The 15,968-nt window shown below is 35.0% G+C and overlaps 1 protein-coding gene across 1 annotated transcript in view; it reads left to right on the top strand.

Moving 5' to 3' along the window:
• The first annotated feature begins 3,204 nt into the window (after positions 1–3,204).
• LOC132547906 (uncharacterized) overlaps positions 3,205–15,968 on the top strand; it is a 34,996-nt gene continuing 22,232 nt past the window's right edge. The window contains exons 1-4 of the mRNA XM_060211714.1: positions 3,205–3,496; positions 13,503–13,526; positions 14,052–14,297; positions 14,681–14,743. Coding sequence (XP_060067697.1) covers positions 3,205–3,496; positions 13,503–13,526; positions 14,052–14,297; positions 14,681–14,743 — 625 coding nt within the window. The remainder of the gene's footprint in view (positions 3,497–13,502; positions 13,527–14,051; positions 14,298–14,680; positions 14,744–15,968) is intronic.

Genomic DNA, 15,968 nt, shown 5'->3' on the forward strand with positions numbered 1-15,968 from the left:
TTATACAAGCCAGACACGTGGGTATAAGCCATTCCCTAATAAATAAGTATTTGTAGAAGCCATTGTCACAAGCAAGCAAACATTTGAAAAATGCCTTCCTACCGACAGAAACATGAAACACTACGGGAGCGTATTCCGGCCACGTTGTGTTTTATTTTAACTCGAAATTCGAGAAAGTAACTCGAAATTTCGAGTTAGTAATCCGAAATTTTGAGATATTAAGCCGAAATTTCGAGATAGCACCTCGAAATGTTGAGTTAGTAACTCGAAATTTCGAGTTAGCAAGTCGAAATTTCGGCTTCGACTTACTAACTGAAAATTTCGGATTACTTATTCGAAATTTCGAGTTCCTAACTAAAAGTTCGAGTTGCTATCTCGAAATTTCGAGATAAAATAAAACACAACATGGCCGGAATACGCTTCTGTAAAACACCGACTTTTTTCTTTTTTCCCTTGTAGTTATCTAGCGTCTAATACACTTGATATCAGCTGAATATAGTAACACAATATTGAAGGGCCACATGATCTCACCTTAACGTTATGTAATATGTTAAAATGAGTAGAACAGAACTTACCTTACAAGGTAGGGATATGGGTGCATTGTCGCACAGGATATAGGTCATATCTGCACTGATTACTTCATAGGTATATCTTATCAGTGACAACTTTTTTTATTTTTGTTTTTTTTTCGTCACATTTTTGATACGAAATCAATGGCAGGAAATTAAGTACCTAGCGACCATAACCATTTTACACTCATTTCTATAAGAATGTTTCTCTCTGATGTGATAGGACTCCTAGCATTTGGTTTGATATTGAAACAAAGGTTTATGAGCAAATCACTCAAGTATCTATAAGTATAAAATTTTAATCGTGGAACGTGACATTTCAACATATAGATTTTTTTGTAACTTGACTACGTGAGAGATTGGGTTAGTATTTGACAACCAAAATACACAAGCAAGTTCAAGTGACACCTAGAACATTACAAACGTACAAAGGTGATCGCCATGTTAAAGTTTCACCACTAAGCGCGGTAGGAGGCATGGCAACTGTGTCATACAAATTAAAACATTCGATACGAAGGGAGCCTGGGTGTAGCAAGTGTGTGACTTAAAAGAATAGGGAACTTTAGTTTGTGTGTGTTGTCTGTGATCAACTCATTCGTCCAACTGGTGTGACATCACGTGGTCATTAAGGGTATGAATTTGAAGAATATTTGGATGTAATACCCTCAAAAAGAAAAAGATATCGAAACAGCTATTGACGGAGTGGAAATATCTGACTATCTCACAATGACCCTGCGGAAATGTTTGTCATATCTCACTTTAACCATGTGGAAACATCTGACATATCTCACAATGCTCGTGCGGAAATATCTGACATGCACGTGTCAAATTCACCGTGTGGAAACGTCTGACATGCCTCACATTGACCTTGTGGGAACATCTGACATATATCAGATTGACCTTGTGTCATCTACATCCTCAGAGTGTTCGTCGGATTCCCTACTCCCGTACACACTACTGGATACACCGGTGGTGAAGGTAGAATTCAAATTACCATATGCCATCACTTCTGTTTGTCCTACAAAGGCAGGTGAGGCGTGGACATGTGACGTCTTGTCCAACACCTTCGGACTCCTGGACAAGGAGGGCCACGTCATGAAGACGAGAGAGTTTGACGTCTGTGTGGTTGACTTCAGTCTATCGCTTGCCAGTCATAACCTCTGGCTTTGTACTAGTGAATGTGACGTCATTGAAATGGAGACGTCAGTATGCAAACCAAACATTCGGTTTAGAACAGATGACGTGATACTGTGTATTTGTGTGACAGACACAGATCACGTGGTAGTAGGTACAATTAACAAGGTCACAATGTACACTACACAGGGTCATGAAGTACATACTATTACGTCACAGACATCTGGGGTGATCAGTCCGGTCCGCCTCACACAATGTCCAGTCACGGGGAACATCGCCTTATCAGACTCTGATGACACTGATTTCGGTGGGGAGAATAAACCGGGCATTATGATACTGGACAACAAACTGTACCCGCTGTACCGATACACTGGGGAGGACATACACGTATCCCGAGATTATTCATTTCATCCACGTGATTTGACATATGACAGCAGAGGGAATCTGGTAATAAGGGACTGGATGAACGATACAGTTGAGCTGGTCAGCGGTACCGGACAGTACATCAAGACTTTACTCGCCGATGACGGAGGTGTAAGGACTTTGGGGATGGTGAGTGAGGACGAACTTTGGATAGTTCGCAATACAGGAGATTTTTGTAAAATATTACAATACCATGATTACACCGTGACAAAATAATAAATATTATTGCTTTGTCAACTATTTCAGGAAAAAAATATACAGGATAGCTTTTTCTGGAGAGAGACGGTGAACGAATCGACAGGAAAACCTCCCAATATAACACTTTTTGCTATACATATAAACCTTTACATCTCAGGTTTTGTTACGTATATTTAAAAAAATGTTGCATAAATTATGACATCAGCGCCGGACTAAGTTGTTTGGAACTCTGTGTAGAGACTGTAGTGTTGATGTAGCGGAGATTTCAGATATCCCAACTTCATGGGTTGACCGGGCGTGTCACGAATCAGCTCTCTGGGTTAATAATATAATATTCAAGTTATGATATCATCCTGATAAATTATCTATTTATTTATTTGCTTCAAACGATGATGTATCAAGGAATTATCACAAACAAAATGATACAGTTCATTTTTAATCATTTTTTCAAGTTTTAGTACTTTTGATCACGAAAGTCTTTGTAATATTACATTTCTTTCAAAAAATCTGAAGTTCGGATGTATGTGAAAATATCGAAATGATATTGTAAAATCATCTTTTATGTTTATGCTTTTTCATGATGTAAAATTGAAGCTGAAAATGTCAATGTGCTAAAATGGTTACTCTCACTGTTTATCCGATACATGTTAAAAGATGATTAAAGTTTGATATTGATTTCCAACTTCTGACGTGAATTTTGTACCTTTTATTCAAAAACAATAACAGTAAGTAAAAACAACACGTGAATGTTGAGTTTGGTGTTACATTTATTTCTTTGTTTTAAGGAAAATCACACATAATCACAATTAGACGTAAGAGTAACACCTGACAAGACAAACCTTTATACCATGCGCCTTGCATGCAACTTTTTTTTAGAGAGATGGTTGCGACCAAATGGATCGCCGAAATTTGCCAGCGAGATTGCCGGGAACGTATCACAAATTTTGCCAGCGGGATTGCCGTAACGTATCACAAATTTGCCAGCGAGATTGCCGTAACGTATCACAAATTTGCCAGCGAGATTGCCGTAACGTATCACAAATTTGCCAGCGAGATTGCCGTAACGTATCACAAATTTGCCAGCGAGATTGCCGTAACGTATCACAAATTTGCCAGCGAGATTGGCGTAATGTATCACAAATTTGCCAGCGAGATTGCCGGGAACGTATCACGTAAATAAATGGTGGGTTTAGTCATCAAAGAAATGCAAAAATGGTCGCATAACCTCAAACGTAGAACTGAAATGTTATTAACTTATTTTTAACTTGATTTAGATGTAAATCGTAGTTCTGCTTTCTGCATAAAAAACAAACAGAACAAACGGTACCATGAAAATGTCTCCTCAATTTGTAGACATAGAAAAATTTGGCGATTTAAAATTTTGTAAAACACTACACAATCTATGTGAGAACATTCTAAACTAGACTTTAGTTTTTTAATCTATCGTTGATTTGTAGTGACTGTTGTCAAGTACGTAAGCACGGATCTGAATACCAACTTGTGCTTTCTCACTCATATGTCAGTTTGTGCAGGCTTGGTTATTTCTTCATTTTCACCAGTTCTTAATTAGCATTGTTCTCTTCCGAGTATCTTTAAGAAAAATAAAGACTGATATAGTTTTGCTATCTGTAAAAGGGTATATGTGATGGTCCCAAACGTTTAGTACTTTTGCATGCAATAATCGAATTTGAAATTACCGTCTTATATCTTATATAAAACTTACCGCTAAGGTGAGATTTCCCTGACTTCATTCTATATAAAATTACGTACACGTACCTCAAATTTCTTGATGTGCAAAAATCCACTTAGAAATGAAAACAGGAATCTTGGTGTATACTGCTTGGAAGTTTTGTTGGACAAAGGGAAACAACTCGTATGAAACTATAACATACCGCTTTGTTATATTACTGACGGTTTGAATTTCGATCGTCAGATGAACAAACTAGACTGGTCCATGTCTCTTGAATATTTAATTCATAAAAAATAGTCATAGAGTTCTGATATCTTAAATGGGTCTGATTCGAGTTTCACAGAAACAGAAATCGTAAATGTTATTACCGAATGTATTGTTTATTTTCAAAATATTTACCGATTTAAATGCATCCAATTTATCTGAATCAATTGTGATAAAACAATTGATATCAGCTATTTTTTTTTTCTATACCGATTGTTGAAACCTGAAATCTGTACCCGATCTTAGAAGATTATCCATTATTGCTACAAAATCATAATATTGTGTTTGTTGGATTTTACTCTGTAGAGTATTGAAAATAACCAAGAAAAAACAACTCACGTAGCCGGGCAACTGACCCGTACCTTTTCATGTCCAACCACGGAATCGAACCTGGGCCGCTTACATGAAATGTTGAATCGATCACCAGCACGGTCCTAATACAAACAAACAAACAAACAAACAAACAAACAAACAAAGCAATTGGTATAGTTACCATCATTTCAGCTGAAAAAACTACATTACATTGGAACTAAAGTATACAAGTGCATGTACATGTTTTCAGCTGAACACTATGGGTGAAATAAAGTTTTAAAAAATCCTATAGTCTTTCTCTAGACAATCAAACATCTGCCTGATTGCTGTTTTGTCCCATACTGGAACAAAACTAATTAACTTATATCTTCTGTTGATGCAATGAATAGTCTTGATATGTTTTATAATATGCATGTCTACTTTTTAGTTTTATACATCTTCGAAACCTACGATCCAAGTCAGAGGTACGGACTGATATTTTGGTGCTTTTAAACATAAAAATGTTTAGCATAATGATCAATATGTTTAGTAGTAAAATTTTTCATTTTTCATTTTCCATGTTTCAAAATTACATGCTATAATACAGTTATACAATAATCTAGGGTCATTGTTATATTTTTAAAACTGCAGTGATATGTATTATGTTGAATTTTCTTATGGAATTTTGAAAAATGGTACGTAAAATGTTAAAAAGCAAAAAAACTATGATTAAAAAATAGTGTAATGACTGAAGGACAGAAGATGTAATTAAAACTCACGGTATCTATTTTTGCTTGAATATGCAAAAAGTGTCAGACAGAAATTGGAATGGAAAAAATCAGACAAAATTAAAAAGAAACTGATAGATAATTGGAAGTTGGAAGAGAGAGAAAGTTAAACGAAAAACAATAACTAAGACATATAATGAGGGTGGGATAGTGTAGCCAGACGGCTTATAGGGAAATGGTGTTCCATCAAATTATAAAAAAATATAGCAGAAAAAAAATCAATTATTGGTTTCATTAAAAGTTATAAATGAATCGTTGATCTAATATTTACTATCAGACCTAATGTGTATCTTGAGTTAATAAGATTTATGCTGGGGTGGCAAGATATTGAACACTATAAGTAGGTGAAGTAGGATTACTTTACAAACTGACCAGAAAAAGATTTCATCACATTGAATTACGGAGTATACAATAGTATGTGTATCTATTTCTATATACGTATTATCTATGTACCTATTCCTATATAAAGTATGTATTTTTTGTATTGTGTTGGTCAGCAACAATTTAGCTAACGTCAGCGTAAATTCATGGTTCAAGATACACGGGATATGCGGGGTTTGATCAACGGGCTTTTTTGAGGTTTGTCAGAGAAGGCCGGGGAGCGCTGGAGAAAGGAACACCATCTCTCACAAACTATGACTCTGCTTGTACCTAAATAAACTACATGAAAGATGAAACAACGCCTTTGTGCTTATACTCAATCGGGCCACACTAAATTGTACTGACTTAAGGTCACATGTCGACACAATAAGAATAAGTGGGTAAGAAAACTAGTATTTAAAGATAATGCATTACGGAAAGTTGTCCCACAACTGCAGCTCAACGAAGTTCGGCCAAATCATTTAATTTGTATAATGAATTTAGATAAGTTGTGATCTCCCAAAACATGGATAACACTATATTAACCATTCTATGAGCCAAGCGTTTAAATGACATGCTTTCACAAATCATATAAGGAAATAAAAATATTAAGATGAATGGCAAAGTTCTATACAAAAACGGGTTAGATTCAGGGATATCAACACTAAAAGGTTGTTTTACAAAATCAAGACATAAGTATATATGAAAAACTCAATAATGAAACCAATTTGTTATTAGAATTAACAACAACAACAACAACAACAACAACAACAACAACAACAACAACAACAACAACAACAACAACAACAACAACAACAACAACAACAACAACAACAACAACAACAACAACAACAACAACAACAACAACAACAACAACAACAACAACAACAACAATAAAAGAACCAAATATATGATCTAGAAAAATAGAAGAAAGTCGTGTAAACTTGCAGAACTCTAAGTTTCAGTAGAAAGTGATATTATAATAAAACAAAGTGAATGAAACACTGTACTAATGAAGATACCTACACCAAAATGAGGTGAAAAAGACCTGGCCCCACTTGTATAAAACATCTCAACTTGAGATTTCCTCATGCTCAGATTTTCCTCAGCTAATATCTCCTTGAAAATATCTTGTATGAAAATTCCTCAAGGAATTTCAGGACATCCTAGCCGATGCCTTCCTCCTGTTCCTTGAGAAAATTTTATACAAGCCGTTTTTGAGGAGATATCAGCTGAGGAAAATCTCGACTTGAGGAAATCTCAAGTTGAGATGTTTTATACAAATATGTTGACTATCGGTAGTATGCATTCAAAATGGAAGTATACAAGCGGGTTCATTCTAAGTACATCATTTTAAAATAATCAGACGAAAGAGTTTAAATGGAAACTTTTAGATAACATTCTGACATCTAAACGAGATTCTTCCAACGTAGAAAATACTCTAAAAGTAAATATTGTAACACAAGAGACGACTAAAAAGTAAATACAATACCTTAAAGCAAATGTTTGAAATACTCGGATATAAGAAAAGACACGTGACGCTAAAAAAACCTGGTCAATGGATATAAAAGAGAACTTCAAATTGTTATTAAATGACCTTTTGTACTGACTGGGTTCATCACTTACGTTTGCACCAGCTTGACATAACTAATATATTCAAACAACACATACAAAGCACAGTAGGTGAAAACATATACAGAAACATATATAGAAAAACCTTCCAAAATGTGCTTCAGTTTCTTAAACATGACGCTATCCGAACCAGAGACATCATGTGACTTCTAATCTCTTTAATAAGCACCGTGAAATGTGTACAAGGAAGTGATTCCGCTAATTAAAGGGACATAACTCTTACAAAAATTATCAAACCGTATCGCTATCTCGGGTTCATGAACCTAAAGAAGCATCGAGTTTATTTTTATTAAACACTGCTCTTCCTGTGAAGTCATCCTTCTGCTACTGGAGAAGCTGCAGATATCTTATATTTATATTTGGGAAAATCAATGTTGATAATTATCCGTATCTGGTTTAAGTTTTTGAAAACTTAGAGTGTAAACATATATGACTTGGATGAATACTTCCTGGTTGGACGATACGATAAGTAGATAAATGAAGACAGGAATTCCGGTATATGACAGATTTCCGGAGGTTTTCTGTTGTTGTCAGTGAACCATCTATACACAGATATACAGATATACGTGATCCAGGACACAGATGGGGTGTTGACTGGAATGGATAGGTAAGATTGAAGTTCATTTGTATGTAACATGTAATATCGTGATAGAAAATAGGGTCACATTAAGCTAAACTACGTGTTGTATTATGTGTGTTACATGGTCTGTTTCTTTCTGTATCGCCTATTTCTAGGTATTAGCCACGATAACGATCATACCCTGTATCTAACTGTGTAGGATGTTTTGTCACCGCGATAATCTTCCATTTTAACAAATCGCCTATAAGCTGCTACCAATGATTTTTGTTGAAGTGAACATGTGCATGACAATATTCAAGTGTTAAACTGAAAACTGTTACACAACGTTTCATCAATTATATAGATTTACAAGGTCAAGCACTTAGACATCAGAACGGCCAGTCGTTTTGACCATACCAGAGAACAAAGTATAGACATCACCGGGTGAATTGTGTATACGTCACCAGGGTGAATTGTGTATACGTCACCAGGGTGAATTGTGGATATTTCACCAGGGTGAATTGTGTATACCTCAACAGGGTGAATTGTGTATACCTCACCAGGGTGACTTGTGTATACCCCACCAGGGTGAATTGTGTATACCCCACCAGGGTGAATTGTGTATACTCCACCAGGGTGAATTGTGTATACCTCAACAGGGTGAATTGTGTATACCTTACCAGGGTGACTTGTGTATACCCCACCAAGTGAATTGTGTATACCCCACCAGGGTGAATTGTGTATACCTCACCAGGGTGAATTGTGTATACCCCACCAGGGTGAATTGTGTATACCTCACCAGGGTGAATTGTGTATACCCCACCAGGGTGAATTGTGTATACCCCACCAGGGTGAATTGTGTATACCTCACCAGGGTGAATTGTGTATACCTCACCAGGGTGAATTGTGTATACCCCACCAGGGTGAATTGTGTATACCCCACCAGGGTGAATTGTGTATACCCCACCAAGTGAATTGTGTATACCTCACCAGGGTGAATTGTGTATACCTCACCAGGGTAAATTGTGTATACCCCACCAGGGTGAATTGTGAATACCTCACCACGGCGAATTGAGTATACTTCACCAGGGTGAATTGTGTTTAACTCTCCATGGTGCATCGTGTAAACTTCAAAATTTGACACACCGTGTAAACTTCGCTGAAGTATATATATCTCATCAAGGTCCATGTGTAGAGCTTAATGGTCACCATGTCCTGTAGTAACGTCCATGGTGCAGACCCTACTTTGGCAGGTGTCTCCATGGGAGCAATCATTCCATCCATGTTCAACTACGTGACCCAGCCTGTGTTATTTTTCTAAGACCAAAAAGACTTAACATACAATTTTCTTTTCAACTTTCCTCCTTCTACTATCTTAGTCATCTTAACTTAATATTTATTTATACCGAATAAACGTATATCATAATTGTTAATTAATTATGTATCCGGATTCTTATTCTGATGTAGTACGTTTTTTAAATTATAATTACAGTAGTGGTGTTTATTGTTTAACTCCATGCGTACAAACGCTAGCCCCGTCCTATCTCTCACACCGCCATCTACATTTAATTGTATGATATGAAGCCAGTTTTATTTAATTACTTCCCATTGTGTACTAGATTTGTGGTATTCAACAAACAACAGTTATTATCACATCTCAACAGTTCTAAGTTATACATGTTGTGCAGCTCATATACAACGCTTATACATATAATTGTTCATATACATACACGCTCTTCAGAACGAAAATAGCACAGATGACATGGTGACAAAGGGGCGATTATACATGACGTTTGTTGTTCGTCATACATCCATTCAAACGTTTACAAATCATTTGGATTCAAATCAGTATTATTGAATTCATATTGATTTTTCGAATGCAAATTTCTCGAATCAAGGCAAGTGATTTTTAAAAATTCTAATAGAAATGTTTGAATGAAACGACACTTTTAATTCAATATGAGGTAAAATATCTCTTTTTCGTCTCCCCCTCCCTCTTTTCTTTATAGTCTCCAGGGTGTAAACAAAGTTGTAATGCATCCCTTTAAACTCTATACCTGTATATATATATATATATATATATATATTGTCGTGTTATATTGGAGTGGTAACGTGCACATCATTTATTTGAAGGCCTGTATAGACCTTAAGTATTCTCGGAAGTACTGTTACATATACGCAAGTATGTAAGTACTGACATTCGATAGATAGGTGTCGTTACTATCTGTACACACATATATAAAGTGATATCTTAAGTCGCAAAATATCAATTAAATAGCGCAAACGAAATGAAAAAATCTGTTGATCACAAACCGTGTCGTGAATGAGATGACCAGTAAGTAAAAACCATAGACATACGTATGAAATAATGGTGTGTTTTTACACCTTTTTGTTAATAGGAATTTTTTGCTAACGATCTTTATCGATAAAGTAGAGATTCTTACGGATAAAGTAGCAACTCACGTGAATAAATTAGCGAATATTGTTGATTAACTAGCAATCCTTACGAAACAATTAGCAGTTCTTAAGGGAAAAATATCAGTCATTGTTGATAAATTAGCAATCCTTGAGGATAAGTTTGGAATTCCTTGTTGATGAACTGAAAATCCGTTTAAATTTTTAATCGATGTAGAGAAAATTAGATGTTCATGTGAAACAGAACCCAGCAGTCATAAAATGGAAATTTCTTATATCAAATCCAGTATGAAATGTATTTGTGATGTTTCCATGACTACGGTGTCACCTTCATTAGTCGAATGACCAGTGTGAAGCTTATTAGCAAAGAAATATGCAGTGGGCGAGTTGGTTATGAATCGACAGGACATATCGGCTGTACTATAATCTTGTGTACACAAAGATGGAAAATAGGGGTGACGAAAAGGAAATAAGATTATAGGAAAAACGGGTAGAATAATAGGTGATCTCCCGTACGTACTTGAGAATGTATTATCCATAGAAAGTCCCTAAAAGTTCGCGACGATTTTTATACATCTTGTACGACATGGAAACAATATTTAAGATTGTCTGTATACTTTTACCGGTATTTGTTAAAGTCATCTAATTGTTGTACTGTCGTAAAATTGTACATATTGAGGACATGAATCAATCTTGATGACAGATAAATGAGTCTGACGTCCATTGTCATCGACAATAAATAAATCTGACGTAAGTAAAACACACTAAAGTAATAGTGTATTTTATCTAATACGACGTGCAAAGCGTTGACGTAACGGAGGTCAACATGGCGGCAAAATGACGTCATATCATCGTTTTGTGATTTAGAATATATCAATGTACCGGAGAATGCAATGCACAAGAACATGGAGTTATTGGATGTCTTAATGCAAAATGTAAATATTGACAACATCATCACTCCATGTTTCTGTTTTTGATGACGTCATAATATATATGACGGCATGGTACTATAACGTCATAATATAACCAACTGGAATCATTAGCCAATTACTGTTCCGCTAGGTATTATCACGTAAGCGGTTATAACACAGTTAATATAATGTTATTTCACAGATATCATGGCAATTAAGTTCTGTTACCTGAATAAATAATGATTATATCAAATTAATAAATCTCACGAATCATTCACTAGATTGAACAACTGCTTATTGATTGGTTTTGTATAACAGTCAGTTGTATGTGGGTTTTATCGTTTATAGTAAACAACTAATTTGCTCTACACGGAAGTTCAGAGGGATGTCAAACAGTACATTGCCCATTTGACTATCTTTTTAAGAACTGTGTCTTGCACTACACTTTATCTATACAGAACAAACATACACTTATCACTAATCTATAGTGTTTCCCATTAATTCCGGGCCGTAATCTCTCCCTATTTAAACATTTATCACAACCAAAATCATTATACCTTGTTAGCTTACCACATTTTAATGTTGATATGATTCTAATCTATTATGACCGTCTCGTACATAGAATTTCACAAATACTTAAACCTGTGACAAATTTGTCTATAATACAAGTGTCCCTGTACATAGATTCTCACTTATCTATTTATATAAGTTTTGATAAATGTTAGATGTAAAACTATATGTGTGAGTTGAGTGTCACTTAGACAAATTGGTCCTGTTTCGTTCACTCCTTCCGCTGTGTGTAATAGAAATGTAATATGAGTAATCCTGTACTATACAACACTTAACCCGAATCCGTTCTAGGAAAAATACACACTCTGGTAATGATATATTCCTATATTTTTGCTGTTTTCAGCAGTATATTTTTGCTGTTTGAAATGATATTGAACAATATAACAAAAAAAAAAGGTATTTAAATAAGCGATTTGATATTTTGTAATGAACAAGATTATTTACGAAAATTAATAAAATCTCTGTCATATCCGTTGAAGTGTGGAACTATATTTCTGCGCGGAGCAATTATTTTGACGTGCGTCATCAGACAAAATTCAGCTAGCGCCAATGTCAGGTAAACAAAGATTGCAGGACAAAACTGATGAAGTTTTGATGGTCTGAATATCAGTAAATATTGCAGGAGATATAGAAAACATTGTCAGTGTCTTGAAATATAAGCTGCATTTTAGCAAGGGTTAAAATGACAGAAGTGACAAGCGACTTTTGTCTTTCTTCAACCTCGCCAAAATACAGCTTATATATTTAATACTCTGACCATGTACTCTCTGTATAGTCACAGTTTCCGTTGTACATCAGTAATATCATTCTCTCGCACGAGTAGAGAACGTTATCGTATGAATTTATCACATTTGAAATATCTTTGTGATTAGTCATTTTCATCATTTTTTGGTGAAAAATATTAAGGTTCATTTTGATCTGAGTGAAATGAAAGTTTGCATTATTTATTGAGAAAATGATTCATTAATAATGTGAAGTAAACAAAGATTATTGTTCAATTTGTTCAGGAGAAGAAGATTTTCTTGTTTGATAGTTTGTTTGCTTTTGTTTTCTATTATATCTTTAAACTTTGGAATGGATGAAAATTGCAGGGTAATAAAGCAGTTAAAATTGTAAATATCAGGGGATAGCTACAAATTGAACTCTTCATTTTTACATAATAAAGTTTCGCCAGTTATTCAATGTACCGCGGATGATTTTGATGTGTCATCTATAAAGTTAAATACTAGTCATATTATAGTTAAGATTACAAAATACCAGCAATTAATCTGTACATGTATTTAAAACCATCCAATACCTGTATATAGAGGCTCTAGTTAGGTTGGAATTAGTTATAGCAATAATTTGTAGGGCCACAGACCATTAGACAATTAAATCATTATAAATATATACAAAGCGTATTTCCTTCCTCACTTAAAGCTTCAGATAACTATTCACGATACACAAAAAGATTGTTTTTTATCATATTTATATCCGTGTATTTTGTGTAATGAAGTAGCGCACAAGTGAATTAACATTATTGTGCTATTTAGATGAAATACGATATGTTTATATCCGGAAACGATACTCTGTTTATATTTTATATCGTAAATAAAGCAGAAAATTCTGAGGTCGTCAAATATATAAGAACGAGAGAGTTGTTTTATTTAGGTGATATTTACACCTTTGATTGAATAATTAAATTTCATTTCTTTTCAGATATGGCTTCCCACAGCAGAAACGGTAGGTACAATGTGTTTTCTCTCTTGACAGATTTTTCAAACAAAGTAGCTTACCACCAGATGATGTAAACATCACTCACGATGGTTTTGATATTTATTTCACAGTGGCATTATATATGTCTGTTGTTTTACATCCGGCCACAGACCGAGTAAATATATTGTAAAATTATAAAACGTGATAGTATATATACTTGTCTATTGTACCATTTAATTAGTAGGTCAACTTTTGTTTCAGTACAAAATGAGATTTACTTATGTCATAATTAAGCGCCTCAGTGATAATGAATCTAGAGTTCAGAAATCGACATGAATTTGTTCCACTGTGTAGCTGACACTGTCGGTGCATTTGTCAATGTCCCCGATTAATCATAGTGCTCTGCAATAGTCGTCCTACTTCCGGAATAAGTGTTTCACAACTAGTGTTCGTCCATTATGCTTTTTCCGACCCAAGTAGTTAATTATTTACCGTCCAGTTATCAGTTGTGATTTTAGTGTATTATTGAGAATTTGATTCTATTTTTGACAGAGAATGGAGATTTTGAGCAGACTTTATTAAATGAAGGGGTCAGTCAATCTACGTTAGAAAGACTGCGGAAAGAGGCTATTACAGACTGGTCAACACTGACCATTCTCACCCCTGAGGATATCTCCGAATTAGGACTTCCGGTCGGCCAGAAAGCTATCGTGAGGAAATTGATTCAACGAAAACCACCGGATAATAATGGGCAAACCACTAGAGGTCTGCAAGTCAGGTCAAATTTCCACGACAAAGGTAGTAATTTCATGTTTCCTTCTCAAACAACATACAGTGATACAAGTCATCTTTATCATCTCACTGGGGATACACTATTTCCTCGTGGGTTGTGTAGTGTGTGGTGTGAACTAGGATGTACTCTATGCTTGTTAGGCATTACCGGATGTTCGTTTTTAACAAACCCGATTCTCATTTAAGGAACGTGAAATTACTAGATTTACAAAGGTGCTCGTCAATGAAACAAACATGGTTGACATTCCTGAACATATGGTTGTTGATTTGTCAAGAAAATCCGTTTTAACTATTTCCCTTCGTTTATATATTTTCTTTCTATTGATCTGTTTCTAGTTTTAATTGTGCTTTAAAGATCTGATAAAATAACGATTTTCTGTTGATTTTAGAACGAGAAGCTGTCCTTTCAGAAACTGCGACTGAATACGCGGGAGCGAACACCTTCTCAAGAGGTGAGTGTTTTCTTTATTTAGACTATCACCATAGCAACCGTCTCATCTTTGTTGACCTTGTGCACGTGCCTGCATCCATCGTCATCTCTGCGATCTGATGATCTGTAACACAAGTCATAATTTAGTCTATTATTGTGATTGTGTTTTTTACGAAATGTTAGCGGGTCCGCTTGATATTGAAACTATGTCTCATTAGTGGGGAAGACACGCTTTGTTCTTATCTCTTTTCTCATTAACGACTCCCTTTTTATCAACAGTATGTCTAAATGTTGGTTTGTTGATGAGGGTCACACACGTAGAATGTCTTGTAATCGTGTATTGAATGTTTAAATGATGGTGTTATAGTTTGACATAGGAAGCCAAAAAGGGAAACAAAATATCGATGCTACATGTATGTCTTAATGACATTGTATCAATGACGAGAGATAACAGTGAGGGAAATAGTTAAGAAATAAAACATGCCCGAGGTGTTTTTAAAAAATAGTTAAAGATGAATGTACTGAATCGCGTGATTTGAGATGCATTGCAATTAAAAATGATTTAAAACATGTCCTTGAAACAGCCCTTATTAAACGGCAAATTATTTCTGTTTACGTCAAATGTTCTAGTTTGTGAATGTATTGATATTTTCTTGTGATATTCAAAGAATGTCAAATAATTTATCTGGATTTACACAAATGTTGAGCAAGGATAAAACGCTGTTTATATGGGTCCTTTTGATGGATCCAATATAAACAAGGAAGGTCCATATCTTTGCGGTCAACAAGTAATCTAAACACAAATGTTGTAGTGAAGTTCGAATGTATAATGTGTAGGTAAGGTGTCATTGGTTACAGAGCATCCCTCGTTCTTTTTTAAGCTTGAAGTGTTTGCAGATAAGAATCAAGATGTTTAATGCCTGATCTATACAATACATATATATATATATATATATATATATATGTGTGTGTGTGTGTGTGTGTGTGTGTGTGTGTGTGTGTGTGTGTGTGTGTGTGTGTGTGTAAATATACAATATTTATTAAGTAAATCGCTTAATGTATTCTTGACATTGGCATTAAGGAACACAGACTTGTGCTTTCAGTTTAATATTTAAGCTGGTTATTACTATAAGTTTGATGGATTGAAAATTCAGTTTCATTGTGAATCACAGACGTGTCCACGTACCGACCCCTTTTTAATAGGCATTGTTTGACTTAGAATAAACAGGTATCATATAACTCACATT

The sequence above is a fragment of the Ylistrum balloti genome, unplaced genomic scaffold (assembly GCF_031769215.1).
Source record: "Ylistrum balloti isolate Yb309-2 unplaced genomic scaffold, AGI_CSIRO_Ybal_v1 Utg369614, whole genome shotgun sequence".
NCBI classification, from domain to species: domain Eukaryota; kingdom Metazoa; phylum Mollusca; class Bivalvia; order Pectinida; family Pectinidae; genus Ylistrum; species Ylistrum balloti.